The 25,767-nt window shown below is 44.8% G+C and overlaps 4 protein-coding genes across 5 annotated transcripts in view; 1 reads left to right on the top strand and 3 right to left on the bottom strand.

Moving 5' to 3' along the window:
* The first annotated feature begins 653 nt into the window (after window positions 1-653).
* LOC128272519 (uncharacterized) lies at window positions 654-3,087 on the top strand. 2 transcript variants are annotated; one of them, XM_053010342.1, is made up of 4 exons: window positions 654-719; window positions 1,328-2,072; window positions 2,141-2,727; window positions 2,809-3,087. In XM_053010342.1, the coding sequence occupies exons 1-4, from the start codon at window positions 676-678 to the stop codon at window positions 3,011-3,013; spliced, it is 1,581 nt and encodes a 526-aa protein (XP_052866302.1). In that variant the 5' UTR covers window positions 654-675; the 3' UTR covers window positions 3,014-3,087. The 2 variants fall into 2 exon arrangements, with proteins under 2 accessions (XP_052866302.1, XP_052866303.1); XM_053010343.1 differs by having other exon boundaries at window positions 2,781-2,981.
* A 305-nt stretch (window positions 3,088-3,392) lies between these two features.
* LOC128273279 (39S ribosomal protein L10, mitochondrial) lies at window positions 3,393-4,375 on the bottom strand. Its single transcript, XM_053011215.1, has 2 exons — window positions 4,266-4,375; window positions 3,393-4,195 (listed from the first exon to the last, which is right to left on the bottom strand). The coding sequence occupies exons 1-2, from the start codon at window positions 4,285-4,287 to the stop codon at window positions 3,456-3,458; spliced, it is 762 nt and encodes a 253-aa protein (XP_052867175.1). The 5' UTR covers window positions 4,288-4,375; the 3' UTR covers window positions 3,393-3,455.
* A 2,690-nt stretch (window positions 4,376-7,065) lies between these two features.
* LOC128273197 (peptidyl-prolyl cis-trans isomerase, rhodopsin-specific isozyme) lies at window positions 7,066-8,208 on the bottom strand. Its single transcript, XM_053011126.1, has 4 exons — window positions 8,062-8,208; window positions 7,777-7,987; window positions 7,364-7,709; window positions 7,066-7,286 (listed from the first exon to the last, which is right to left on the bottom strand). Exons 1-4 carry the CDS (start codon window positions 8,200-8,202, stop codon window positions 7,127-7,129), a joined length of 858 nt encoding a protein of 285 aa, XP_052867086.1. The 5' UTR covers window positions 8,203-8,208; the 3' UTR covers window positions 7,066-7,126.
* A 3,523-nt stretch (window positions 8,209-11,731) lies between these two features.
* LOC128270565 (protein split ends) overlaps window positions 11,732-25,767 on the bottom strand; it is a 77,925-nt gene continuing 63,889 nt past the window's right edge. Inside the window, exons 6-12 of the mRNA XM_053007976.1 lie at window positions 15,492-17,663; window positions 15,268-15,422; window positions 15,005-15,088; window positions 14,784-14,863; window positions 14,542-14,681; window positions 13,485-14,398; window positions 11,732-12,980 (exon numbers count right to left, since the gene is read on the bottom strand). Coding sequence (XP_052863936.1) covers window positions 12,693-12,980; window positions 13,485-14,398; window positions 14,542-14,681; window positions 14,784-14,863; window positions 15,005-15,088; window positions 15,268-15,422; window positions 15,492-17,663 — 3,833 coding nt within the window. The 3' untranslated portion in view covers window positions 11,732-12,692. The remainder of the gene's footprint in view (window positions 12,981-13,484; window positions 14,399-14,541; window positions 14,682-14,783; window positions 14,864-15,004; window positions 15,089-15,267; window positions 15,423-15,491; window positions 17,664-25,767) is intronic.

Raw genomic sequence — 25,767 nt, 5'->3', positions numbered from 1 at the left:
TTGTGGTCAAATTTATCTGCTGTTTTGTGCCCAGCCCTCACCTCTGGGATAGTTCTCAAGAATTGGAGTTTGAAACGAAGATCCTTTAGATCCGTGATGATCATTTAGCGAAGTAGTCCCCACAAACATTGTGATTGTGAAAACATGCAGTTATTGATGGGCTTTTACTTCGTTCGTCATATCGTTATGTCATCAGAAGTGGTTCGCTGTTTGTTGGAAAAAGGATTTTCTATATAACTATAGGCCAACAGTTTCTTTCTTAAAATCGATGACAAAGAAGTAATGTACTATAAATTCGAAAACATGAACGATTTTGTGATAGCGAAAATAGAAAAGCATAAAGTTGCACCACACACAAAAGGTTCTTTTATGCTAAAAATACCGTTTTCAGTGCCAATGGAGTATGACCGTTGGAACCAAAGGTGTCCTTCTTGCCCAAAATAATGCAATTTTGAGATGGAGTGTGCGCTTCCGAAAACACTAGCAGTGTACAGCAGACCATGAACTTATGTTTTCGTTCCATTTCTTCCTTTTCTTACAATCGAAAGACAGCAAGTGAACCCTCGCAGAACCCGGAACACCTTCCGGCACCGGTCCTTAAAGTTAAAGCAGCAGCGGCCACTGTGCGAGTGCAAGCACAGGACTTGCTCGAAAAAAGAACACTAAAAGACAAAAATGGACAAACCATCGCGGCCAGTGCGAAATCGTAAGCGTAGTAGGTTCGTTATGACGAAAGTGTGTTGATAATGTTGTGCGCATTTGGGCGAAAAGTGAGAATGGTTTTTATACTTCTAATCCCATGTCCCGATCTTCGAGTACATATTTTCATGTATCATCCACATGGCGCTTCAGGCTAAAAACACGCACGCACGCTAAGAGTTTAATTTCACACTTACTGTACTAATAATCTCATGATGCTCGATCTCGATCTTCGTTGACGTTTTTTTTTGCCCGCGATCGGTAAAAGAGAGCAATGGCAGATAGAAGAGGACAAAGCACTCACACGATATGTGATAGAATTTTAATTTTGTTTGAAATAGAATCGCACACGCCATCCCTTTTTCTCAAAAGTCTAGGTCATTGTGAACTACATGTGACACGAGTGCGTTGGTATGTAGGCTATCTATGCAACTGTTTGAATGCGGAACATTGGACGTTCTTGCAAGTAAACAGATGCTTTGCGAACCCCGCCCTACGCAGTAACCTAACAAGCTCTGCACGTGTTTTTTTGGATCCTCTGTTTTTTTTGTTAACCTTTACTACCAAATGTGTAACTGGAAGTCGCTTTTAAAACAATACGTTTCTGTGCCGTTTGGCCCCTTTTCAGAAAAGCTTGGTCACCGGGTGACACGCATCGACCCGTCAAGCGACTGTTTACGCCGGAAATCAAGCGTTTGCTCAAGGACTGGTTGGTTCGACGAAGGGAAAATCCGTACCCGAACCGGGAAGAGAAGAAACTGCTGGCAGTTGAGACTGGCCTGACGTACACGCAAATTTGCAATTGGTTCGCCAACTGGCGCCGGAAGCTGAAAAACTCTGGCAACGATCCGGTACGAAAAACGTGGGGCAATCTCATCCGCCACTACAACACGAACGCGCGCGGTAACGTGGAGCAGTTTAGCATTTGCTCAAGCGACAGCATTTGGAGCGCGGGCGAAGGTGACGATTCGCAAGATTCGTTTCGCAATAGTCCCCCACCGGAACACCACGTGCTTGCCGCCGGTGGTGGTCGGCATCATGAGACGGCAGGTAGCGCCATGGCGTATGTGAAGTTTGCGACCAGCCACGGTAGAAGCAAATACGATGGATTCGTTCACGGTCATCCTACGGTTAACAATAACATTAGTTCGTGTCGCAATAACAATAGCAACAGTAATAGCAATGGACGGAAGTATGCCGACTACCTGAGACATCCGGAGATGGGCGGAGGGGAACGTGCGGAGGAGAATCCACCCTACGATGGTATGCTTCGCGACAGCTATCCTGCTACGACGTTTTGCTTCGATCATTGCTACACTCCGCGCAACTACGAAACGGTATTTGGCATTCCGGAGGACACAAGATGTTACAAAGTAATCCGTACGGTGCAGGGGAACTTCGTAGCAGGAACAAAAAATGAGTAACATTCATTCATTTGCAGGTGAAACAGATTGCCGATAAATATGGACAAGAAAGTAGCGTCAGGCTGGAACCGCTGATTTTAGCGACGGGAGCGACGGCATTTGGGGCGTACGATCACGTCCACGACGCAGGAGGAAGTGCTACTCTCTTTCTCGCTCCACCCGCTAGTCTGTCACCACCGATGACACCCCCTCCGGTGATCTCATCTGCACTTCCTAACGGACAGATCCGGTCGAGTAAATACAAGAGCAGCATCATGGAAAAGTATCTACGTGATCTCGGGGAGCTTGAACCAGCACACAGCAAACCACCGAATGCTACCGACGGCAGCGGTCTTTCAGTCATCATGGCAACAATTCCGTTCCAACGAGGCTTCCACCATCACCATCACCACCACCACCTTCACCGCCATCATCACCATCCGGCTGCGGATGAACATTTTCCACAGAGCACAACATCACCGGGATTGCTGAGCGCTGACGGGCGATTAGGCTGTGATACGAACGAAATACGGGGGCCACCACCATCGCTATCGAAGTGGCTCGAAAGTACCGCCAAGTTTACGCCTTCCAAGCACAACTACATTGGGGATTGGGACAAGTCTGGGTAAGTGCTACCTGGTTCCCGGTTTGACGAGACATTAGAGTTTGGTTTTAAAGGTGGCGCAACGAATCTACTTACTCGCAGCAAACAGCCAGCAACCAAAATGCACTGTGACTTGGCCGGTGGTGGTATAGCGTCATTCGGACCTTCGTGTCAGACACCGGTGGTGGCTACATCTGTGACGACAACGGAAAGCATCGTACTGGTGGGCCATCAGAAGGACGAAATCGATGCGGCGGAAGCACTGACGCACTTGGCGAACAATTTTCGAACGAAATTCTCCGCCTAAGCCGGCGGTCAAAAATGGCCGGCATCCTTTCCTGGGACGGAAAGTAGGATAATTGTACGAGAATCATGGGTCGACTAATCATCACTATCATCATCACATCACTACCGTCGTAGTTCGATCACCAGTTTTCCTAGTGCGAATATTACGAAGACAATGGCGTCGAAACGCTACGAAGGATGACTGACCTACAAATAAAGGATTTAAGTTAAAAAAAACTCAGCTATTGGTCTCGAATATGTACTGCTTTGCGTTCGCGCATAGCAGTGAGGATCTCCCATAAAATCATGAATATCGTGGAATATGTAGGGACCTTTGATGCTAAGTCATTAATTTATGGATGATAATTACTACGTCAAAGAACACATTAAAACTGGTATTACAATTCGCATAATTATTTTTCCGATGCAGTACTACGGCCATCCAAAATGGAATTCACTATGGTTCAGCTGGTCTCTTTATCACTGGCTGACCCGGCGCTCGGGGGCCTATTTTCATCACTTCTGGTGTATGTTTCCAAAAGTTGCACCAGTTGCCGCTGGTGACACTGTAGATCGCCGACGAGTTTACCACCGGCACCCTGCAAAACCGCCGCCAGCTGGGCCCGAACAGTCGTCAGATCGGGCATGCCAGCGTACGCTACAAATTCATTTCGGCTGAGAAACCGTCCCTCGACGATACCGGCTAGCAACACGACTTGCGGCGTTTTTTTCAGCACACTCAGCAGCTGGGTAATTTTCCTTTCGTCCGAACCGAATACGAGGGCAGTTTTCGCCGCGAATAGTGGTAGTATTGCCTCGAACTTTGTCCCTAGGACCGCTTTGTGGATGATTGACTTGCCGTACACCTTCACCGTCACGTTGTGCCGGTGCAACGCAACCTGCATTTTGAACATGTCTTCTTGCCGGAACGAATTGATGTGCAGAAAGGCAACGAGGCGACTTTGCTCGAACCAGTTGCGGGCTTCACGCGCAATTATAACTTCATAGGGATTGTCTGTCTTTTTGTGTTCAATTGTTCGTTGAGCCTCTAGGCACGGTGCATTGAATTCCGGTTTCTTGTAGAACGGTTTGACGATCTCGAGCACCCGAGCTCTTTCATAATGTGGTTGCCTTGGCCGCTGAATGTTTATCTTGCCGCGGAACCGGCGAAACGCGATCATAGGATGCCGCGATTGAAGCAGACCTGCGAAAGAACCGTACTAGATGTAAACAAACAGATGCAATAAGCGCACAGCGATGGTTCATTTATTTACCATTCATCATTAAATTGGACATGTTTTGACCGTGTTTTTATAGAATGCACGAAAAGAAAACACTTTTGAGAATCGACTCTCTATTGCACGAATAGAACGCACACCACCACAGCGTGCAATTTGTCAAACAATATCGAAACGTCTACGTCGTGCCACTTTTCGAAAACCCTTCGCCGTTCCGCCTGCTCTGGCTTTCGCGCGTGGCGAAATAGATGTTCGAAATGCCCTTGGTGTCAAAGGAAACACTGCGAAAATTTTCGAACTTTCAGTTTAAACTATCAGTTCAACGGCTACTCGTGTCTTATTTGATTTTCTTTCAAACGAAAAACAAACGAAATGGTTTTAAACCCGGTCCACACGTTACGATTTGACTGATACTTTGGACTGTGCTATCGCATCGCCACAGACAAATCGTAACGTGTGGAAATTGTACCGATTTTTGCCCGTTTACGACCATAGTTTCAGATCAAAAAAATCTAATGCATCTAATTTTGGACCAATCTCCATACATGTGTGCGTGTGCTGATGATGGATAGACATGTGTGCGTGTGTTGATGGCGGTTTGACATGTTGATATTTTGGTTTTGGACGCCTGTTGATCATTCTGCGTCATTCAATATGGCAAACCTTCTTTATCAACGGCGCGAGATTTTAAGCAAATTTTTAACCCTTCTCGAAACTCTGCCATGTCTTTGGCAAGTAAACCATAAAGACTATAGTGATCGCAATAAAAAGGCGGAGGCATACGATGCTTTAGTTACATTATATAAGGGAATCGACCCCACCGATCGATGCACCAGGGAAATCGTGGAGGAAAAAATTGATTTCTTAAAGACAGTGTACCGCACCGAATCGGAGAGAGCGAAGAACTCAGCACCATCAGGATCTGCAGCAGATCAGATATTCAAGCCATGCTTTTGGTATTATGATATGCTGCATTTTCTGCGGGATCAAGATGCTCCGAGGGTCTCTAAAAACACGATGGAAAACTCCGACTCCGAGGAACAGGTAAGAAAATAAACTTAACAGTTTAAACTTGCACTAGTTTTTTAAAATACAGTTTTACATTTCATACAGATTTTTCTTTCATTTTATTCATCGCATCAATTATTTAATGTTATAAACTGATCTTGCCATGAAACAGCCCCCTCATTGCTAAAATACTCTTTGAATTGATCTCTGACCACTTTGGCATCATTGAAAATCTGTCCTCTTGTTCCACGCTCAAGGTCGTGCAATAAGTCAGCGTTACATCTTTCCCCTAGTTCAACAGTATGCTCAACATTATTTTCCCGGTCCATACTCTCCTGAGGGATGTACGTTTGCGGTGATTTTCTACGCAAAAAGTTATGTAAAGCGGTACATGCAAGAACTACAGTCTCAATATTATCGAGACTCAAATTAATACTGGTATGGAATATTCGAAATCTAGAGGCTAAAATGCCAAACGTGTTTTCAACACAGGCGGTAATTAAAAATCCGCCGTTCCCTTGTTAATGTCTCCCGCCGGTATGGCTTGATCAGTTCACGACGCATGGCAAATGCTTCATCCCCAATGAAAACATAGGGTAACAATCGGTCCGTTCCTTCAATCGAGCTAGATTGTAAAATTTTCAACTTAGTTTTGATTAATTTTTCATAAAACATAGTGTTTTTCATCTCTCTTCCATCCGAGATTCGGCCGTTTTTTCCCACGTCGCAGTAAACGAATTCATAGTTTGCATTAGCTATTTCCATAAGAACAACATTGTGGGTGTGTTTATAATTGTACTAGAAGGAACCACTTCCCTTCGGTGGAACAATTCTTATATGTTTTCCGTCGATAGAGCCTAGGCAATGCGGGAATTGCCATCTTCTCTCAAATTCTCGGGCAATTTCCAGCCACTCGTCTTCACTTTTGGCGAACTGAAAATATAAAAATTAAATCAAATATAATAACGAAACTGCACAATCAAAACCTAATGAAAATGACTGACATTTCATATCGGTTCATATTTTTAGGAACACCTAGAGGATATTCAAGATGAAAACTTTAATACTCAGGATAGCTTTTCATCTGAGATGTCAACACCACCGTGCAGGTCTGCTTCGAAGCCAAGTTCTACGTCTCGGAAGAGGAAGAGAGAAACGAATGACGAAACTACGAACGAAGTATTGAAACTTATAGTGAACAAGATCCAATGGTTCGAAACTGATGATGATTTCTCGACGTTCGGGAAACATGTAGCCAACAAGTTAAGAGGCATTAGTGCCGAGCAAAACGTTTTTGCTCAGAAATTAATATCTGATGTATTATATGAAGCACAATTGGGGTTGCTAACAACAAATACTCAAAGAGTAAACATGTCAAGCGCGTCCCATCTGAGGCAGGAACATATTTTTCAACATTTAGACCAAATTAATACGCATAATAAATCTCTTCAGAAATAATAACATTGTTTACTTACCTTTAAATATTCACTTCTGAGCACCTTGAAGATAACAGCACAGGTTTCCGAAACTATTTTACTCAAACACTGCTTCGAAATTGCAGTGGAAAATTCTACGGCCTTATAGCTCCTCCCCGTAGCTAAAAAGCTTTAAAAGCCATTTCGTCGACCACTGTGACCGATTAGTACTCTTGGTACGTTCTATTTTTTGCTTTTTAACCAAAACGCACAATGCCAAGGCAGACAAACACAGTGTTTCTTCCAATTTTCCACAACATGTTTCTGTGATTGCAAAACGTAACGATGCATCGTTATGACTGCCATAAAGCAATAAAACGCCTACTGCTGTATTTTGGTTTTCTTGATTTGATTTTTCGTATTTTGTTTATTAAAAAATGGTATTCGGTCGCACCTTTGCTAGAAAGATACAGCTTAGTCGGCTTTTAATGGTGCCTTGACGACGATTTCTTCGTTGCGTAACATTTCTCGAGTTGTGTACCCATCCAGCTTTCGGATGATGTACTGGAAGAAGGCTAGGATAGAAAAAGACATTCCCAGCGGCAAGTAAGCAGCCTTGATCCACGCCCACAGACTGGTGAAATGTAAAAGAAAGAAAATAATCATTTTCCTTCGGATATAGCACAAAAACAGGCCAAAAAAGGCTCTTACTCGTACGGGTCGTCGGAAACGGTAAACTCTGCCTTCATTGGATGGTCGCCACAGTCTTCGATGATAACCTGCTGCACCGGGTAGTCATCTGTGTCTGTTTTAACCTGTTCCACTTTATGTACTACACCCTGCCCATCCAAAACCTTGCCAAATACGGTGTGTTTTCCGTCTAACCAAGGGGCCGGCATGGTGGTGATGTAAAACTGGCAACCATTGGTGTTTGTACCACGATTGGCCATCGCTATCAAGCCCGAGCAGGAATGGTTGATGTTGAGATTTTCATCATCAAAGTACTTGCCGTAGATGCTAATGGCTCCGTGACCATCACCCGAAACGACATCACCTCCTACAAAATATGCATCAATTCATGTTGTTGTGCAAAGTCGAAAACGTGGCGCAAACCTGAAGCATACCCTGAATCATGAACTTGGGGATCACCCGATGAAATCGGCTTCCTCGGTACGAAAACCCATCTACATGATCGGTACAAAGTTTTCGGAAATTCGCCACCGTCTTCGGTGCCTCTTCACCAAACATTCCAATTAAAACTCTACCGATCATTTCGCCATCAATGGAAACGTCCATGTACACCTGCGAAGTAACTTTAAATGTTGCCGCGTGGACCTGCAACATTCCAAGAAAACAAAAAAAGGCTCAGAAATAGTTTGAAAGTAAATTTGAACTGTGTTAGCACTTACTTCTTGCGAAAACCAACAAAGGTTTGATGATAGCAGCAGGAGCTGTAACAAACCTTTTAACTGGCACATTTTACGGTAAACTGATATGTTCTTACTAGGTTCTTGGTATTTTACTTTTATGGTTGTATACTGAAACCGCATCGTCAATTGACGCTGGACAACTGAAAGCGTCATTCTATTGTGTCGTTTCCTCGTCGCACTCAATCGCAACCGAAGATACCTTAAAAGTTCTGGACATTATTGATTTTGCTACTCCGTATGGTCGGTTGGTCTCACGAACGAAAACGCGGCAGAACTCAAAACAAAAACTCTCTGCAGCAATCGGGAAAACGTATTGCATCAGGGTTGCGTGCTCGCAGAAAGTTATGTCAGAGAATATGTGACCCCCATATTCTAAGAGGAACAAGAAATGCGTTCGTGGCTTTTCCCTAATAATCCACACTACTATCCATCGGATCGATTCCCTAGATTTGTAGGCTTCGTGTATTCGTGTATTTGTCATCAACCAAAATGTGTGTCCAGCAGGATAGTATTTTTGAATGTATTAGTTTTATTTTCTTCAATTACCTTATAGTCTATATAATTAATTAATAATCAATCGGTTGTTTTTGTATTTCCACCATTTATTCTTTGCTGTTCATACAGCATCCTATTTCGAGGGTGTTTGTCAACCTCTCCCAACGCATTAGACGATGCGTTCTGCGATTATGCGATGCTCTTGCGTCGGATACTTCTATTTCCTGTTTATCGGTCTATTTACATTATGTACAAGCAAAGGTACATATTTTCTTTTATTTTTAATGATCACAATTAGTTAGTAATTTTATTATTTCATGCTCTACGGTTGAAGACGAGTTTTTATGTGTGGTGTGTGTCGGGTATGTGTGCCATGTTCGTTTTTCTTTGCCACATCGCCAACCTTTGGGGTTGGGTATTATAGTTTTCGTTTTTGAAATTCGAAACACTCATTCAAATATGGCTTTTCGAATGTCTGTTTTCATTTGTAACACTCGTGGCATTTATTACGGGATGCATTATGGTTTTTACTAATTTTGTCGTTGGATGTCGGAGTTTTGCTTCCAAAAACTGAAAGCACCCTTAACGTCGCGTTAAAGGAACTTTCATATTTTTAAAGAATCATGCTCTCTTTCACTTTTGTAAGCTTCTTCTTTACTTGCGCTTGCTGCTGCTTGAACATGCTTGCAAAAATAATATAGTTAGTTGAAATGCTCAGTGAAGTTACGTAAGACTCTCAAAACATTGTGCTTCACTTTACACTGAACTTACAAAGCTCATCATCACCACTCTAGTCGTGTTAAAAAGGAATGCATGCGAGTACAACGTAGGATAATCGAGAAAATAAACATCTTTTGAATCAGCGAGAATCCTATTCGCTGGCATTCTTTGGACATTGTCGCAGTAGTACATATAGTTGTGATAATTTTGCTATCTAAAATACCGCCCGCCTTCCTTCCACATTGACTACAAAGAAACGTTCATCTTCATTGTCATTTGGGTAAGTTAAAAAATATAACATTGACAAGATGTTCCTGATACCTGAGAGTGTTTTTAAACGAAGAAAAATATAATCCCCAACTGGATACAATTGTTGGTTGTTAAGATGTGCGAAACACGCACGGCTTATTGGTAGAAGTCAATATTAACCAGTTGCATGATTATTGGTTAAGTGCTTCTTCAACCAATGTCCAAGGACTCTACGTGCTATACCGTGGATTAGTCATGGATACGACGTAATCCACACAGTCGGAAAGAAAAAGGTATTTAAAAAGACCAAAGCTGGCTATGGACAATCATCCATTGCACTGCCTAAGTAATCGATAACTCCAAAATCTAGTTTGGAATAATGTTCGTCAACAATGCTCCTTCACCATCGTTAACCCCTACCGGTTGCTTCTGGCAAATTTGAGTAGCATGATTGTTAATGTTCGTTAAAGTATTAGTCACATTTGTGTTTGTATACATGTTGATTTTTGTTAGCGATGCGAACAGAACGGACCTTTCGTGTACATGTGCCTCTGGGCTTGCTTCCGGTACCATGGACTGCAAGACTGTGTCTTGGGGATAAATTTGCATTTTGCTTTATTCACTAAAAACACCAACTTCGTCTCGAAAAAATGAAACAGCGTTCCAGTTCACCAGCACAGCTTGCATTGTTCTTTTCGCTGTGATCCAACATTGTTTTCATATCCATATCAACTTTCTTTCAGCCGATAAGTGTGTACCAGCACCAATATCACACGCCATACTATAGTAGTTACTACTATTACTTTATTTTGTGTGTTTTTATTTTATTTATCTCGTTTTCTTAAGGTTTAATATGTACACAGTTTGACCTTATAAAAGGGCCTGCCATTTACGCGAAAACAAAGAAAAATAATAACAAGAGTACTACAGTACAAGAAGAAAATAGGATGATATAGTGTGCACTTGCGTGGTAATAGAACAAAACAATTACTACAAGTGTACCTGGAAACTTATAAAGAGGTGTAATTGTATCGATCGCTCCATAACAGTTTATTGTTATGCGTGCATTTTGCGTTAACGCCGCAATTTTCTTCTTACCTAAGGCCTACAATCTATCAGTTATCATTAGCAAATATTTACGCAATTTTGAACCTACACTCAGTTCTCTTCTAGCAGATATCACCACACTTTACTGCGCACTGCGTGTGGCATGTTTTATTCATTAGTATGAATCTGCTTAACCACGTATAATAATAATCATGTATCTATGTATTATTGAACATGTGTTTTAAATCTGACCGTACTGCTTTAGTAGTTTATATCATATCTGTATGTATATCTGTATATATATATATATAATCATATTACTAATATTTTCAAGTTCGTGGACAAGCTTCCACTACCGTTCCTACGAGCGATAAGGATCGCACGATCAGTTTGACGCCACTGTTCTTTTCTCTTTCTCTCGTCTTATTTCCATCTCTCACTCGGTCGCTTTTACTTCCGCTACTTCTCACAATCTAACGATACACAACATCATTATATTGGGAACCTTAAACACTAGGACTCTACCAATGCATTTACGATTTGCGCACATAATTTTTACAGCATCTGTTTTCTTATACTGTAGCTGAGTGCCGGATGTGACATGCTTTTATTTTCACGCAATGACCGAACATGAGCCCCGAATGAACCTGGACTGTATTTTGCGCGCGGGTGCAGGCAGACTTTCCGAAATCACAGTACAGCACTGCTTCGTTCTAGTAGTGTAGTGTATTGTAGTAGTATTCTTTCTCGTCTCGTCTCGTTTCGGTTGATAACTAGTAATGTTTTGTTTGCGGAATTGTATAGCCAGAGTTAAAACTTAGTCCTTCCACAGTAACAGCTCACGGCTCAACGGGGGATTATGTTCGCGATGATTCTAGTTACTGTCAAGACGTTCGTCTTTCCTTACCACCATTGCAACGGCGCAACACTTACACACGATGGGATCGATTGCTTTTCTATCATTCTACAGCCATTGGTGGTTTGCTTTGTATTTTGCTGTTTTTGCACGCATTTGCAGTTATATTTTAAAACCAACATTTACAAGAGAAGCGACAGTCAATAACATTGCGCATTGAATGCGCTCTTTGTTTCACAAGAGTGTTTAAAACTCAATGTACAGGAGCGTGACCTCCTTCGTTTGCCGTTTTCTCGCCACTGATCGGACACGCTTACGGACACAGTAGAGTTTAGCACAACAGAGTGTTGATGCATGTATCTTGCCCACAAGAGTACATGTTTTAAAATTGTGAAACTGCCGAAACCGGAAATAATCATCGCAACGGTGAATGGTTTGGTTGTTAAACGCTTGGGCTCCTCTTTAAATATGCGTTGCTTTGCCTTCTAATTCATTCCCCCTTTACAACAAAAGGCAATACTTGTGAAATTTTAGTAAATCACAGTATTCATCATTTTATTTTTATTGACTGTTTGCAGCATTACGTTGTGTCTTATTGAAGAAAATTGAATCGATGATAAATGCATTTCAGAATAGTAAAAGTATAATATATGTTCTGAATTGTCACGCATAATATTGACCTGATTTTATGTTAGTATTACATTTTCTTTTCAGTGCTGTAATTAAACCGGAAGAGTAATATTGAGTATAAAAGATGCATTATCGAAGTTTTCATTCCAACATGTGACAATGTGACGGGGCTGGGCTTAATTTCTGATGAAATGTGAAAAATTATACTGTAAGTGGCATATCATAAACTTTTACTAGACTTAAAACCAAACATTTATCAACTCAATTAGCAATTTGCTCAAACTCACCATCATGATGTTTAGGCGTACCGTGCTTTAATTTAATAGTTTGGGTTCCATTTTTCGATGCCCGCCACGGAAGCCTCATAAAACCATTTTTCAAATGACAGGCGCGGCGTGAAACATATTTTTGAATAAATAATGTGTGTCGTTCACTTTTTCCTTAACCAGTTGTTTGCTCTTCCGGCGACTCAGCGATTCAATTCAGCGTTGTTGGACGCGTTGTTGGGTGCGCGTCGTATTGCTCTCGACTACGATTTCATTATTGTCAATGCGCATTGTTACCACCCTCTGCCAGCCAGACTCGGTCACTAGCAACAAACCAATTTACTCGCCTACACGGTAGCGATCACTATCAGCAGGTACTGTATGTTTGCCACCCGATGCATGAGGTCCGGTGCAATGCGGGCTAGGTTTTCGTTAGCAAATTCACAGGACGGGAAGATATGCACGACATACGCGGCCTGGGCACTACCGGGAGCAGCAATGTTGACAATACCGGCCGCTTGCTTCTGCTGCAGGTAAGTTATGAATCCGGTCTGCAAATTGTTTTGTTGCTGCAGTACATCCATGCGATCGCGACCACACGGCAATGCCAGCAACATACAATGTTCGTTGACCATCTGAAATTAAAAAGGAGAGCGAATTGCGATGTTTGAAAATGTTTAACTAAATCAAAAGGTTGGTAGAAACGATCTAGAAAAACTCAAATCTTTGCCCCGGGTTGCATTGAAAGATATCTATGTGTTTAATCTAAAATATTTGTTGCGTAAAAATGAATATCATGATACGTCCTAGCCGCCGGCACCAGCGCATCTGGCGGACTTACTACAAACTATAGCTAGAACGATGCACGCACATCTAGTATCCTTAGAGAAGATGGAAAAGCGAGAAACGGGCAGTTCGCGACAGATAGTGGAGAAAGAAAGACTTATAATTTTTGAGCTCCTCCTCCTTCTACTATCACATTACGGTGTAATAAAAGAGGTTCTACAAAAAAGGTTTTTAGTTTGTCGCTTACTCGAGAGTGAATAAATTTAACAATATCTATGTGTTTCATCTTTTCACACACATGACAGTGTACGATGGGAGTATTCTGCGAAGTATACATAGAACTTGCGACCTACCTGCATCTTTCTAGCAACACCATCAATCTGCGCCGGCTCGAGCCGCATACGCTGGGCGATGCGCAACGGTGGCGTCGTGCCGTCACTATTGCTCGGCAGCGAACTGCCAGCTACGTTGGGATTACCGTACACGAAGTGCATTTGCACGGCGGCCTGATCGTTCTTCAGTGCCAACAATCCCTGCCACATCACCGGATAGCGCTGCAGAAGCGCTTCTAGCGAATCTGTCTGCACCGGTCCAACCGCCACCGGTATCGCCGCCGGGGTTCCACCAATCGTCGGCGGTGCAGTATTAACCTGCACGTTGCCGCTCCGGCCAATGCTCATGGACTGTGGTGTCATCACTTGAATGAGACCGCTGCCTCCCCCGGTGTGCGCCGGCAACGGATTGGAAGGAACAACCGACGCGCCGTGACCTAGGGCAACTGGATGAAGTTGTTGTTGTTGTTGGTCGGTTAAGTCGTGCTCGACTTCGCTACGGAAGTAGTAGCTGCTACCTCCCGGTGCCTGTGGTCCTCCTCCGCCGACGATCGCTCCTCCCGGTATAACCGAGGCACGGTCCCCGATTAGGCGTGGCGGTCCGCCGGTGGCTACCGACGACTGCACGACACCGCTCTGTTGCTGTTGCTGTTGCTGTTCACGTTCGCGCTGCATCTGCAACATCGTTGAGGCCGGCGAAGCCGATGGTGGAGGTGTGGGGCTGGGTGTTACTGAGTACGGAGTACCGGAAGCGTATACCGCCGAAGTGGACAGATTGTGCGGCCGATGGGCTGGTGGTGGTTCGGCACTGATCGCACGCGATCCTCCCGTCGGTCCACTTAACGAAGGTTCGTAGTACCGTGCGTTCAGGGATTCCGGGTATGGATGTGGTATTCTTGCGCTGCCCATGTACACCTGAGCTCCTTGGGGAGAATCTGAAAGGAGATCGAACGTCAGCGATGTAGGTAAGTATTTTGTTATCAAAACGAAGGTGAGTTTGTTTTCCCACGAAACTAATTTGCAGTTCGGAAGAAAACGGATCTTTAGAAGCACAACATCAGCATCGTTCGTTACTTACCCGTCACACGGTCACCTGGGCTTTGCAGGCTGAGTGGTACGGCCGTCGTACGCGGACCACTGGCGGGCCGTCGTAGTTCTAACGGCGGGCTAGCGGCTACCGTTTCTTCCATCTCCGACAGCTCTCGTATAGGCGACCTGCTGAGGGATACAACAGAAAGGTCGATAGAACCACCATCGCAGTTTTTGTATTGCCCATTGCCGGCCACCGTTAATCGGTGATGGTGTTGCCACGTGCCATACCTTGGGATAGGAATGTTGCTACGGTACATGTACTTCACGTAGTCCCTCGGCATTCCGCCACGGAATCCACCATCGGGGCCCTGGAGAGACAGAGAGAGGGAGAGAGAACATAAGACTTCATGTTTTGATTGTTTTGGAAGAAAACACTTGAATCGAAAACACATTAAAGTACAAATAAAATAAAAAAAACGGTGAAGAAATGATGTCAAAGAATGTCGTACATGAACCGGTGTTATTGGTGACATTTGCTGGTGTGCCGGTGGGGGACTCTGCCCACGGCCTAGGTATCCCGTCAGTTCGCCGCGCTAGCGAACCAAAGCGAACGGTCGCGCGCAATATCGTGGAACGAGTGTTAGTAGTTGTTAGCAAAAGCGGAGCAGCGTCCAAAATTGGAGAGTAAGATTGGAGGGCGATGGACACAAAACGTATTAAAAAGAATCGATTATAGACACTCTTCGACGCCGCCGAGAGCGAATCTACTTACCAAGTTGGAGGTAGCTTCATACACGGCGGCACCCTGCTGTGAGAGAATGTGCCGCTGAAGACCGGGGACCTGAGGTCCACCAACCACCAAGTGGCCTGTGGACTGTTGTCCCTGGGGGCTCATCGTGGGCAACGCAACACGCGTACTGCTCGCACCTGCGCGGAGAGGAAGAGTAAAATCGGGTCAAACAATGCTCGAAAGAGAAGCGGGTCGAGGACACTTACCCGTCACAATAGGTTGCTGACCCTGCAGATGCGACTGTTTGAGCGGTGGGCTAGCCACGGCTCCGGTCAGGATCTGGGGAGCTTGGTGTAGATGCGGAGAAACGCCCTTCGAAGGTTGCTGTTGCTGATGTTGCTGTGCCGTTACCACCGCCGATGGTGACGAAGGCGTGGAGCCATGATGGTTCGCAAGTTTAGTGAGACTCACTGGCTGGGGAGGTTGTTGCTGACCGGGAGGGCTTGGTGCTGCCGATGTCATTTGCTGGCTCAGTGTCTGGGTGGCTGATGGTGCGGCCTGCACCTGCAAGATCTTTCCACCGACCGACGGGACCTGATGTATGATCGGCTGCCCTTTGGCACCGACCATATGCAGCGACACGGGCGAACCACCGACATCGTTGATCAGCTTGTGCTGTTGCTGTTGCTGGCCATGTGGTAGCTTGTGCTGTACCGTCGTGATGGAGCCCTTGTGGACGATCGTGGTCGGTCCTGCTTGCGGTCCACTTCCTACTCCGCCTCCGGTTTGATAGTGCACCGGAAGGCTGCTGGCGTTGGTGGCTATTTGAATCGCCGGATGTTTACCAATGATTTGTGGCTGCTGCTGCTGTGGCTGTTGCTGCTGCTGCTGCTGTGATACCATCGTGTTACCGAGTACCGGTCCACCCGGCACTCCTCCCGGCACTTGCTGCATGATTTTGCCACCACTTTGCAGCACCGTCGCATAGCCGGCCGGAAGCTGCTGGTGGAGCGGTGGTCCAACGGACACATCGCCCGCCTTGCCACGGTGTATGATTATCTGCTGCGGAGTTCCGGTCGCACTGGAACCAAGCGAAGCTGGCGATTGTTTGTGCAGAATCTGCGCCGATGCCGCCGTTTGTTGCAAAGGTTGCGCCGGTTTTGCGCTGGTGATCACCAGCTGTTGCTGCTGAAGCCGGGGTGACATTTGCACAGCCGTGGCCGGATGCATGTTTGACGGAATGTTGATCAACAGGTTGCCGGTGCCCGGTTGGTGTGGATGCAACTGGATGCCCGTGTTGCCCTGCCCTACAACAGACTTGCCACCGACGATCGTTGTCTGTTGTTGTTGTTGCTGAGGTTTGCTTCCGATCACCATCGTAGAGGGTTGCATTGCATTCTGAATGATTATTTGTGGCGATTGTGGATGTTGTTGCTGGCCTAAGGCAGTCGTTATGATGGGGGCCATCTTGTGGGGCGTAGCCATAGAAACGGTCGTCGTCGTTGTGGGGTGAAGCGTTGACTTGCTCGATGGTCCGCCTGCCGACGCATGAACTATTGGGCAACTGGTGACGAAGGATTGCTGTTGCTGTGACGTAATGATTCCAGGCTGTTGTTGGCCGCCAGGTTTAATCACAATCTGGGGCTGTTGCTGCAGAACTTGCTGTGAGTTCAGGACGTGCGCCTTCAGTGGATGAGGTTTCATGGCGGACGGTTGTTGAACGACCATTCCACCGACACCACCACCAGGAGGAACTGCAGAAGTAGCCGCTGCAACCACCACTGTCTTGGTGGTGGTGCCGGCCGTGGCTACCGTCGAGGAACTCGGTGTTGGAGTTCGATTGCCACCGGGAGATGGGCTGCTGCCGATCAGCAGCGTCGCCGCGGACGGGGTCGGTGAGGAGCTGCCCTTGAGCTGCTCGGCGGCTGCGGCGGCGGCAATAACCTTCTTCAGCGGCTGCGGTGCATTCGGTGGCATCGTTACGTACTGACCACTTTCCTTGTTGTGGCGCACCACCGCCATCTCGCCGGTCTTTGGATCGATCAGCGTCTGAGGGGCGGCTTGCTGTTGGTGGTGGGTGCCAGCAGTGTTGCCAACGTATTCCGTCGGTGCCTTTGCTTCGTCGACCAGGGATTTGACGACCAGGGATTTCTCCTTCGATTTGTCAGCCAGTGAGGCGGTTTCGTTCGGGCGTGTTACCGGAACGCTAGGTGTAACGGGAGTGGTCGCGATCAGTGTGCTTCCGACGATTTGCTTCTCGTCCGATTTCGCATCGATCTGCGACTTGATGCACACGGTCGTACCACCGTTGCCGGTCGCCGGTTGTGGAGGCTTTTCGTCGCTACTGTCCGTTGACGTTTCGCTCGTTTTCCGATCTTTCGTGCCCTTCCGGGTACTCCGGGGCGATTTGCGGTGAATGTCTCCCGTTCCGGTGGCTGCTAGAAAAGGGGGGGAAAAAGCAAGCATTAAAACCTCGAATAGGTTGAGCATGTAGCGACCTCGTCATAATGATATCGAGCAGTCGAGCAGCATCGTCGAGCAGCACGGTCGAGCAGCGTTAACGAATATCATCAAGTATTCATTGACCAGTTTTCTCCGCACAATCGAAGATTACTTAAAACAGTTTATTTGTGACACTCAACGGTATCGGACGTACGAATCTATCAGGTTGGCTAAAAAGTAATCCATTATTTTTTCGCTAGATGCCTTTAGTGATCGATATCTTGTGAAGTGAAGTGATCGATATTTATCGTACAGTTTCAAGTTTAGGCTCGTTTTAAAGCTGATACTTTACACTTTAAAATTTTTTTTCATTGTTCTTGGTTTGTTCTATTCGTTTGTGAGTTACAGGGTGTTAACAATGTGCAGAGCCCAGCCCGTGCAAAATCCATTGTCTCATCCCGTAAGTGCCAACAATAAACTAGCGCACCCAAGTGACACCGGCAATCCACTGGAGTATACTCTTGTGCCAATAGTATTCTCCAGCTCGAAGAGTAGAAGCGGATGTAGCGCCCAGGAGCCTACGGAGCTCCCAAACCCGAGAACGATCACCGATCGCCAAGACCACCGTTACCGAAATGCATCACCGTCTCTGTCGGCGGAACTCCAACCACGGAACGGGACTGAAGCACAGAGCAAACCTACCCCAATGTGTGTACCAGCGGACGCTTGCAGCCGCTAAGCACAACAATGACGACATACTGATGACACAGCTAAAGGGAGGACACTTGACTCAAGAACGGCCCCATGCGACGGACTGAGAGACTGAGTGAGACGGAAGTATGGCCGAGCGCGCGGCGCAACTCGGCGCGCGCCCTCAAGCGAGCCACATGCCGAAAACTGCAACCGCAGCACAAGTAGTAGCACAGGGGCGAACCGGCACCGCCGGGCGACAGAGGGAGCGACGGTCAACAAAAAAAACAACCGCGACCTTGCGACGGGGAAATGATACAACCGGACTACGCATCCAAATAGGAAGAACCGTTACGGCATGGGTCAGCGATCGCGCCAACTGCGACGGCGCGAAAGCAGAGAACGCGACCTTGACAGATGGCAGGTAGATTGGAGTGAGCTAAGCACAACGGGACGCCCTTGGAACCACGGCACGTAAACACAACTAGGTCAAGTCAAAGTGAGGCCCGGAGGCCCGGACCCGGAAAACGTACCAAGGGAAAGTTCTTCGGAGAAAGCATGAGGGAGTAAGATAGCATTAATAAGACACGCGTGTACTGAGGAAGGGGGTGTGCGACCAAAAATCTCTGTAAGATATATATATGTAATAAAGTCGACGGAACGTCGTCGCGTGCTGATTGTTAAGCTGAAACCTTCGACGAGTAACATCATTTAAGTCTTAGGTTCGTCAGTCCGCCCGATCGTGAGAAGAAGTAAGTGTTTTCCACATTGGAAAGCTTTGCAGGATCCTTAGACCGCAAGGTAGGTCCGTGCAACTGGTGACAGCGGTGTTCGGATTATGAATACCCAGGATTTTGGAATTCCCGGTGGGAAGCGACCAAAATTCCACAAAAAAAAGACAAAAATGACAGTGCAAGTATAGTGAATGTGATAGTAGAAGTTAATCCAGTGATAGTGGAGAAGCAGTAGAATGGAGAAACGCAGTGGATCGAAGATATAATTTCGAAGGACGAACGAAGCAGCCTAGAAGGAAGAACGACTGAGATCGACGCCACCTAAACAGAGGAAGGAGTTTGGAAGTTTCGCTCGGCACGGGCATCATAGGAGCAGCCATCGACCATGGACCAGCTATCGATCTGGAAATTACAGTTTGAGAACAGCCATCGATCGTGCAACAGAGGACCAGCCACCGATCTTGGAGAACGCAGTTTGGAGGCAGCAATCCTGTGAGTAAGGTGCCAAAGTTTGAATAATGAAGTGACATGCGAGACAAGCAATATTGCGTGAAGAATGGTTAGACTTTTTTTAAAGTAATTATTGTGTACTCATACACGTGTTCAGGAAATTGAGGAAAAACATTGATATAATACCGAGTCTTTTTAAAGTAACCTCCGGGTAAAAATATTAACATAACATTGAAACCAAAAGAGCATAAAGAAATTAAAATGACTCCGACAAACATAATTAAAATGGCAATGAACCTGCTACCCGAGTTCGCAGGAGATCATCAGGAGGTGCAAATTTTAGTAGATCAGGGTAACTACATAGCATCTCTCATTCCGGAGGATTCGCAAGACGCACTAATTAGAACAGTAGCAGCAAAATTGAGAGGACCCGCGGCGACAGCTTACTCAAGAATAAAGGCGAAGAGCTGGCAGGAAGTCAAGGAAAATTTAACCCACGAATTCGGTAGAGATATGCGACTGGACGAAGTCATGTTAGAAATTGAGATTCTCGAACAAGGGGAAAATGAGTCATTCCAAAGCTACAGGAAGAGAACAATCGATCTCTATAATTATATTAAAGATTATGAAAGAACCAATGGAGACCGAAAATCGTACGCGCAACAGCATTTGAGACTCCACTTTACTGGAGGATTAAACAGTGGCATACTTAAACGACTAGCCAGAAATTACAAAGAGTTAGAACTAGTAGAAATGTTAAAACAATTAGAAGACGATTACAGAAATATTATTCAGGAAGAAAAGATTGAAGAAAGGCTTAGGGCCCTGCGTATAGGTAATCGCCGACAGATGTTTGATAAAAGTAATGCTCCTCGACTACATCTACAAAATCGAAGGTGGGCACTGATAGATAGGCAAAGAGGCTATAGGCCACAAAAAGAAACCCACGAAGGAAGGGAAAAAGGATACCCACCAAGGAACGAAGGCTGGCGAAGAAACGCTAGTAATTCAAACAACCCAAGAAATGATGACCGCGAAATGGACGGTGAAGAGAGGTATAGACACAGGTACGAAGGCAATTGTGGCCGTAGAATCAAGGACGCACAGTACACGGGAAAAAGAACGCAAGCGAAAATATACATGGTTAATAAAACAAGCAGACAAGAGAAACAAACTGCAAGAGGTATCAATGAAAAGTTAGTACGGTTAGAAAGCAGCCAGGATGAAATGGTATACGTTACATTAGCAACGCAAGAAAACACTAGAAGAAAAACGAGATACTACATTGATACTGGCGCCACAGTTAATTTACTTAGGTGGGACGAGGCCAACAGTATAGGTGTACGTGTAATAGACTGTCGCGATCAAGCAGAAATTACAGGCATAGGCAATAATACTATAACTACAATGGGATCGTGCGAGCTTCAATTGATAATTGAAGGGAGTAATTTCTTAGTTAGGTTTTACGTAATTAAGGATTTATTAATACCAGGAATTTTAGGTCTAGAGTTCCTGCAGCAGCAAGGAGCGGAAATTCACCTGAAGGAAGGGTTAATGAAAATAACTTGCTTGCCAAGGAGACAATTTAGATGCGATGAGCGCAAAATTCTGGGAGAGAGAAATCAGAGCAAACGCATTGGAATTGCAGTAGACGAAAGAGAGGGGAGATTTGATAACGAAATGTTAGGAATGGAACATTTGGAAGAAATGCCGAACGACGCTTATCAGGGCAAAACAGATTTAGACAGTGACCTGGATTGCGACATTGTTGAATATAAGCAGATAAAAAGGCTACAAGGTTACGAAAGGGAAAAGGAATTGCTTAAAATTTTGCAGTTGGAACCGGCTAACAACGAATGGGCAAACACACTGCGTAGGTTTAACGATGTTTTCTTTATGGAAGGAGACAAACTCACTCAGACTAAGGCAGCTGTCCATGAGATTGAAACATCAACAAATGTGCCTATCTACAAGAGGCAATATCGTTTCCCGGAGGTAACAAAAATTCATTTACAAGAACAAATAGACGAAATGTTGGAACAAGGAATTATCGAACCTAGTACAAGCCCGTACAACGCCCCCGTCCTATGCATACCCAAGAAGCTGGACGATAATGGGAAGAAAAGATATCGAATTGTAGTAGACTTCCGAGCTTTGAATGAGGTCACGAAACCCTTCGTTTACCCAATCCCTTTAATAAACGAAATCATAGACACGTTGGGAGATAGCAAATACTTCTCCACGTTGGATTTGAAATCAGGATTCTACCAGATCCCGATATCCCCAAAGGATGCTGCGAAGACAGCGTTTTCAACGCCTACCGGTCACTATCACTTCCGCGCGATGCCGATGGGCTTAAGAAACAGTCCGTCGACATTCCAGCGTTTAATGAACACCGTTCTATACGAAATCAAAGGTGTGAGAGCAGTAGTATACTTAGACGATATTGTCATCTTTGGAAGGACAATCAATGAACATAACGAACATTTTGAGAAAGTGCTCAGAGGGCTTCGCAAGTACAATTTAAAGCTTGAGCCAAAGAAATGCCAAATACTGAAGGAAGAGATCAAATACCTAGGCCACATAATCAACCAACAGGGAGTAAGGCCCGCCAAAGACAATGTCAAAAGCATTGAGAATATGAGCCCACCAACAAACATCAAGGGAGTACGTTCGTTCTTAGGCGCGACTAACTTCTATGGGAAATTCATCCCAGGTATCGCAAGGATCCGTAAGCCTCTAAACGATTTGTTGAAGAAGGACATTAAATTCAATTGGTCGTCCGAGTGCAATGACGCGTTCAACACGTTGCGGAAGGCTCTAATCTCAGAACCAATATTAGTGAGGCCAAACCATCGAGACAGATTTGTATTGACTACCGACGCCAGTAAATTTGCCATTGGAGCGGTGCTTTCAAATGAGAAAACAGTAGACCGACCTATAGCGTTCGCCAGCAGGTCGTTGAATGGAGCCGAAACTCGTTATCACACGATCGAAAAGGAGTTACTAGCCATTGTTTGGGCCGTCGCATATTTTAAGCATTACATATATGGTCAGAAGTTTATAGTTTATACCGACCATAGACCCCTTGTATCTCTTTGGAGGTTAAAGGAAAGCTCACCTGTGCTCACAAGACTAAGATTGAAATTACAGGGGACAGAATTAGACATCCGTTACAAACAAGGGAAAGAGAATATTGTGGCGGACTTTTTGTCACGCATGCCAACCGAAGCCGAGCAAGCCGAAGACAAAGTATCGAAGGGAAGCGATCACGAGCCAGAGAAAAAAATAGTAGCCATCACCACAAGACACCAGAAAAGAATGCAGGATAATCAAAATATCATAAAACAAACACCCATTACCACCAATAGTAGCAAGCAGGCAGTTAAGGCCAATACCGGAAATCATCTCGACAATCTCATGAAAATAGATACGCAGAACGATAAGAACGACACAGCCAATCAATATAGATTCGCACAGTTATACACCGAATTCCAGACAGACCTTAATTGCAATAATATAACAGTAAAGGATCTAAAATTCACTTCAGTAGAAAACACTAATGCCGATTCTCCGAAAATAGTAATCTTAAACAGCAGAACATCCTTCACCGAACTATCCACGCTGGAAGACATTCCGCACGGGCTCAAAGATTTTACAATAGACAACATTGTTAAAATTCCCTCGAGCAGAATATACGGATTAATTCTAGAAGGGAAGAGCAACTCCTTGACGAAAGCTGAAACTTTCTTTAACCGTTTTAATCAAGTATTGTTAACGTATTCCGAAAAGGAAAGATTAAGCGGCGAAATCGACGTCATCTCTTTCAGAGAGATTAGGCAGCTCGAAATATTGCAAATGCTACAGTTTTTGGGAAACAAACATGGAGTTTCATTTAAGGTTTTCAATGCAGGCAGGAAAAGGATCGAAATATCAGGAGATGAGATTGACACGGTGTTGCGTGAATTTCACGACGCACCTTTAGGAGGGCACGTGGGAGCAAAACGCCTGAAAAAGAGGATCGAAAATATTTACCACTGGAAGGACATGAGAAAGGACATCGAAAGTTATGTTCGTAAATGCGATTCTTGCCAACGAAACAAAATTTGTAAATACACCAAAGTTCCCATGAAAATTACTACGACATCAGTCGAGCCATTGGAGAAGGTCTACCTGGATATTGTGGTCTTGCCCGAATCTGAACAGGGAAATCGATACGGATTAGTGATGCAGGACGATTTAACGAGGCACCTGACAGTGGCCGCAATGGAAAACCAAGAGGCTAACACGGTTGCGAGAACGTTTGTCGAGAATTACATCTGTCAGTACGGAACACCAAAGGAATTGGTAACCGACCAAGGCGCGAATTTCATGGGCCAGGTTATGAAAAACATTTGCAAGATTTTGAAGATCAAGAAAATAAACACAAGCGCATACCACCCACAGGCCAATCTGGTAGAAAGAGCCAATAGGGAACTGAAAATCTATTTGAGACAATTCGTTGGAGGCAATGCACAAATCTGGGACCAGCAAACTCCATATTTTTGCTTTGAATATAATACGACCGTAAACTCCTCGACAGGATATACTCCGTACGAGCTTTTATTTGGACGGGAACCAAGGATTCCCGCTACCATTTACCAGGGCAGCAGTAGTGACCCCACGTATCGCGATTATGCGCAGGAAATGAAAGCCATATTTAAAAATATCCACTCAGTAGCTAAAGAGAATTTGATCAAATCCAAGGAAAAACGGAAGGAAGTGTACGATAAGAATACGAAAGAATGGCAGCCGATGTGGGGAGAACAAGTCTTGATCCAGGCCAACCCAATGGGCGTGGGAGCCAAGCTACAAAACACTTGGCGGGGACCCTACTTAGTAGTGGACTTACCAACCGAGCAAACTACTATCGTGAAGAATGGTAACAAATTCGAAAGGATTCATAACAATCGCTTAAAAAAATATTACGAATAGGGAACTTCAAGAAGTCACAAACGGAGGCGAAGGAAAAAGATAGACAGCAAAGATACGACAAAGGTTAGAACAATCAACTAGATAGTAAGTCATAGAGACACTTAAATATGAAAATGGGAGCCGAGACTAGAACAGTCGCAGCTTTAAATGAAAGAACAAAGGAGATTGAAAAAGATAAATAGAAGGAAAACAAAACCGGAGAGATAGAGAGAAAAAAAAAAGAGAGATAGAAAGAAAACAAAACAAGAGAGAGGGATATAGAGAGAACGGAACATTCGTTCTAAGCCAAGTAAATCATGCTGTGAAGAACCCGGAAGAGCAGTTAGATTCAAACGAAAGAGGGTGCTTAAAGGAGCAAGGTCGGGACAATTTTATCGATATGTATCAGGGATTTTTGATAGGACCCTAGCTACATATCCTATCAACGTAAAATATCCGGATTTTCCTCATTTTCACCTATTGGAATGAAAGAGATGTAGCCGGGAGAAAAAGCAGTATTTTTGAGAATGTAGTGGAGATAAATGGAAAGAAAAAGATGAAGAGCGAGAGAAGGAACATGACGGCCAACAGGGTCAGAGAAAAACAGTAATTAGACATTTGAACCAAGGAAAGACAGAATAGGATCGTACAAAGTCAATGAGCGAGAGAAAACAATTGGGGACAAACAAACGCCCGAATTATTGCAGTCGTCCCGGAAATCCACCATTACACCGCACCTGTAAACGGTAATCGACAAAGCCGGTGAATGAATGGTGAGGGAATTAAGAGAAAAAGAAGAGGAAGTGAATACCGTGAGGGAAATACCACGAGGCAAAAGCAGTACAGGAGAGGGAATTAAGAGAAAAAGAAGAGGAAGTGAATACCGTGAGGGAAATACCACGAAGCAAAAGCAGTACAGGAGAAAAGTAATAGATGAATAGGTCATTCCTCTAATCCAACATTCACTGCACCAGCTCGTGGTCTACAACAAAGACAGTGAATGCGTGGCAGAGATAAACCAACCACGGATAAATGGATTTTGCACGGGCTGGGCTCTGCAAATGGAGGTCAACGCGGAGAAAATTCAGTACATTTTACTTTTTTTGTCCGATAAAGGCGAAACCTCAAGATAGGCCACTGAAATTTCGCATGGTGTTCATGGTGCCGATACTCTAACAGCTAGCGGGGTGAAATTTTGGTTTCGTTCACACGTTTAAGTTATTTTTGATGTTAAAGCCTAGGCAGACACGTCATCAAAAATGTCGATAAAATC

The sequence above is a fragment of the Anopheles cruzii genome, chromosome 3, assembly GCF_943734635.1.
Source record: "Anopheles cruzii chromosome 3, idAnoCruzAS_RS32_06, whole genome shotgun sequence".
NCBI lineage: Eukaryota > Metazoa > Arthropoda > Insecta > Diptera > Culicidae > Anopheles > Anopheles cruzii.
The sequence above is the reverse complement of the archived record's forward strand: the minus strand, read 5'-3'. Positions and strand labels throughout refer to the sequence as shown.

What these genes read in the sequence shown, in the direction of transcription:
- LOC128272519 (XM_053010342.1), top strand. Translation starts at nt 676, where the DNA reads ATGGACAAACCATCGCGGCCAGTGCGAAATCGTAAGCGTAGTAG. An exon ending in CGAAATCGTAAGCGTAGTAG is followed by an intron (nt 720 to 1,327) that starts GTTCGTTATGAC and finishes GCCCCTTTTCAG; the next exon opens with AAAAGCTTGGTCACCGGGTG. An exon ending in AGGACACAAGATGTTACAAA is followed by an intron (nt 2,073 to 2,140) that starts GTAATCCGTACG and finishes ATTCATTTGCAG; the next exon opens with GTGAAACAGATTGCCGATAA.
- LOC128273279 (XM_053011215.1), bottom strand. Translation starts at nt 4,287, where the DNA reads ATGTCCAATTTAATGATGAATG. An exon ending in GTCCAATTTAATGATGAATG is followed by an intron (nt 4,196 to 4,265) that starts GTAAATAAATGA and finishes GTTCTTTCGCAG; the next exon opens with GTCTGCTTCAATCGCGGCAT.
- LOC128273197 (XM_053011126.1), bottom strand. Translation starts at nt 8,202, where the DNA reads ATGCGGTTTCAGTATACAACCATAAAAGTAAAATACCAAGAACCTAGT. An exon ending in CCCCAAGTTCATGATTCAGG is followed by an intron (nt 7,710 to 7,776) that starts GTATGCTTCAGG and finishes CATATTTTGTAG; the next exon opens with GAGGTGATGTCGTTTCGGGT. An exon ending in GTTTCCGACGACCCGTACGA is followed by an intron (nt 7,287 to 7,363) that starts GTAAGAGCCTTT and finishes ACATTTCACCAG; the next exon opens with TCTGTGGGCGTGGATCAAGG.